Source organism: Egretta garzetta, unplaced genomic scaffold, assembly GCF_000687185.1.
Source record: "Egretta garzetta isolate BGI_Z169 unplaced genomic scaffold, ASM68718v1 scaffold323, whole genome shotgun sequence".
In the NCBI taxonomy this organism is placed as follows: domain Eukaryota; kingdom Metazoa; phylum Chordata; class Aves; order Pelecaniformes; family Ardeidae; genus Egretta; species Egretta garzetta.
The window spans coordinates 2,506,440-2,508,811 of NW_009259435.1; the positions used below are offsets into that span (position 1 = coordinate 2,506,440).

The 2,372-nt window shown below is 51.9% G+C and overlaps 1 protein-coding gene across 1 annotated transcript in view; it reads left to right on the forward strand.

Annotated features, from left to right (window-relative positions):
* The first annotated feature begins 625 nt into the window (after positions 1-625).
* GAB2 (GRB2 associated binding protein 2) overlaps positions 626-2,372 on the forward strand; it is a 44,351-nt gene continuing 42,604 nt past the window's right edge. The window contains exon 1 of the mRNA XM_009637127.2: positions 626-920. Coding sequence (XP_009635422.1) covers positions 659-920 — 262 coding nt within the window. The 5' untranslated portion in view covers positions 626-658. The remainder of the gene's footprint in view (positions 921-2,372) is intronic.

A 2,372-nucleotide genomic window follows, 5' to 3' on the forward strand; every position in this document is an offset into this window, starting at 1 on the left:
TCCCCGTTGGTTTTATTAGCCTTTCTATTCTGGCATTTAAACAGAGTCGGGATTGGTGTGGTCAGTATCTGCAGATGCGCGCTGTGATGCTCTTGGGGCTTTCTCTGAAGGGCAGGATATCCAAGGCACTGTGTCCGAAGGACCTGAGCTCCTCTGAGCTTCTAGAAGGCATTTTGGCACTGCGATTGTTGGTAATGCCGCCCCACAGATTATCTTGCATCAAGGAACGAAGGGTATTTGGGTCCTGGGAGTGTGGCTAGGCTGTAGGGTAGGAGCAAGGTTGCTCTAAGCCTCAGGACTAGCACTTCTTGGGGTCATCTTAGAATCATAGAATCGTTTAGGTTGGAAAAGACCTTTAAGATCATCAAGTCCGACCATTAAATCTTAAGCTAGAATGATACTTCAGTATTTAATTCTCATGGATAACCAGTGGGATTTGAGTATTGAACTGATGAGCTTAGTCTGTGTACCTTTTGCAGGGTTGTCCTGAGCAACATCCCAGAGCATCCCAGGGTGGAGAGGTGTCATGTCCATCTGTGTCACCCTCTGCCTGGCAGTGGCTTCTTGGTCCTCACAACTTGAGCAAAGGGGTTCATGCTTGCTCTCTTCTTGGTTTCAGGCATGGAAGAAACGCTGGTTCGTCTTGCGCAGCGGCCGGATGAGTGGCGACCCCGACGTCCTGGAGTACTACAAAAATGACCACTCCAAGAAACCTTTGCGTGTGATCAACCTCAATTTCTGTGAGCAAGTGGACGCGGGCCTGACCTTCAACAAGAAGGAGCTGCAAGACAGCTACATCTTCGACATCAAGACCACCGACAGGACCTTCTACCTAGTGGCTGAGACCGAGGACGACATGAACAAGTGGGTTCGCAGCATCTGCCAGATCTGTGGCTTCAACCAGTCCGAGGAGAACACAGGTATCGTGAGAGCCTTGTCCGTGACCAAGAGCATCTTCTGTCTTGTCCTTCCAACAGGGCTCAGCTCCTCTTTCAGATCAGACCGGTGGGAGGGGTGAAGTGGGAAGTCGATGGCCACGTGGAAAACCTCCACGAGGCTTTCCTACCTTTGACATCTGAAGCAGAGCAGGCCTTGCCCCTGTGAGCCACCTAATTAATTTTGCCCCCATAACTGTAGACCTTTGAGTCTTTTATAAGAAGTCGGTGGGGTTTGGGGACTTCTTTAGCTGCAGCCTTTGTCCTCATCCGTCACCAAAGTCCCTTTGAGAGATGTGGGAACCTACAGTGAAAATTCCCCTCGTTCAGAGGTTTCAATCCCTTGGTGGGATGGGGGAGAAGCTTTACTGAGACCATGTCCCTCTCCACTGTGGTTGCCCCCACTGCTGACAGGCTCTCGGGTGAAGGACAGACACGTCCTCCCCACCTGCATCTCTGTCTCCTTCTGGGACCCGCTGGGAAATCTCTGGGAGGGGAGAGGCAGACACCGGCTGGTTTTGTGCAGCAGCAGGACCTGTTCCACCGGTCGTGCTCCACCATCCATACTCGGTTGCGCTTTGGCAAGCCTCTGCAGTGAGCACCGGCGAACTGCCTCTGCTTCCCCAGCATCACGAAGGCTCACGTAAATCCCGAGTGAGATGGGGCGTGGGATGAGCATGGGGTCCAGTGCTGCAGTCGCCTCCCGGTCCCGTTCCAGCTGGTAGCACCTTTGGGCATCTTTGCTTCATCTCATCCGTGGGCCAGTCTCATCCAGGGAGCCCCAGCCCAGTACTCTGTCCAGATGAAACTCCCCATAATTATGTCCATCTTGAATCTGTTTTGGTCCCTGGCGGAGCAGCTGCCATCCGCAGGAGCTGAAACCCTGCCAAGAGCTTGTCAGGCAGGATGGCAAACAAAGCATCACAGCAGCGCGGATGCGATCTTCGCCGACTGACGCATGAAACAGGACGTCACCTTGGCAATGGGTGGACAAGTGGTAGAAAGGATCCTTGATAATGCCACCAGCACGGTCTTGCAGGGAAAGGTCAGGCTAAATAAATTACATCCCGGTACGATGTCAACAGCCCAGTCCTCGAGGTTCAGCAAAATCATTCAGGCCCCTTTTTAAGAGCTGTTTTGTTGCAGGATTTTCCATTTTGCGTGCGTTCAGCTGGGGAAACTGTTTTTCTTCCCATTTAGTAAAATGAGCTTCCAGCCCAGCGGCAGTGGGATCGATACTGGACTTCAGTGAAATACAAATCTGGGCAGCAAAGGAAAAACAATCTCCCACTTGCAAGTACATCTGTCCCAAAGGGCACATGGGGCTCGTCAGGCTGCAGAGATCCGAGCACTATTCCCTGCAGGATCACAGAGTGACATCAGCAAAAGAGGAACAAAAATCCCTATTTGTAACAAAATCACAGCTCGTTAATGCTG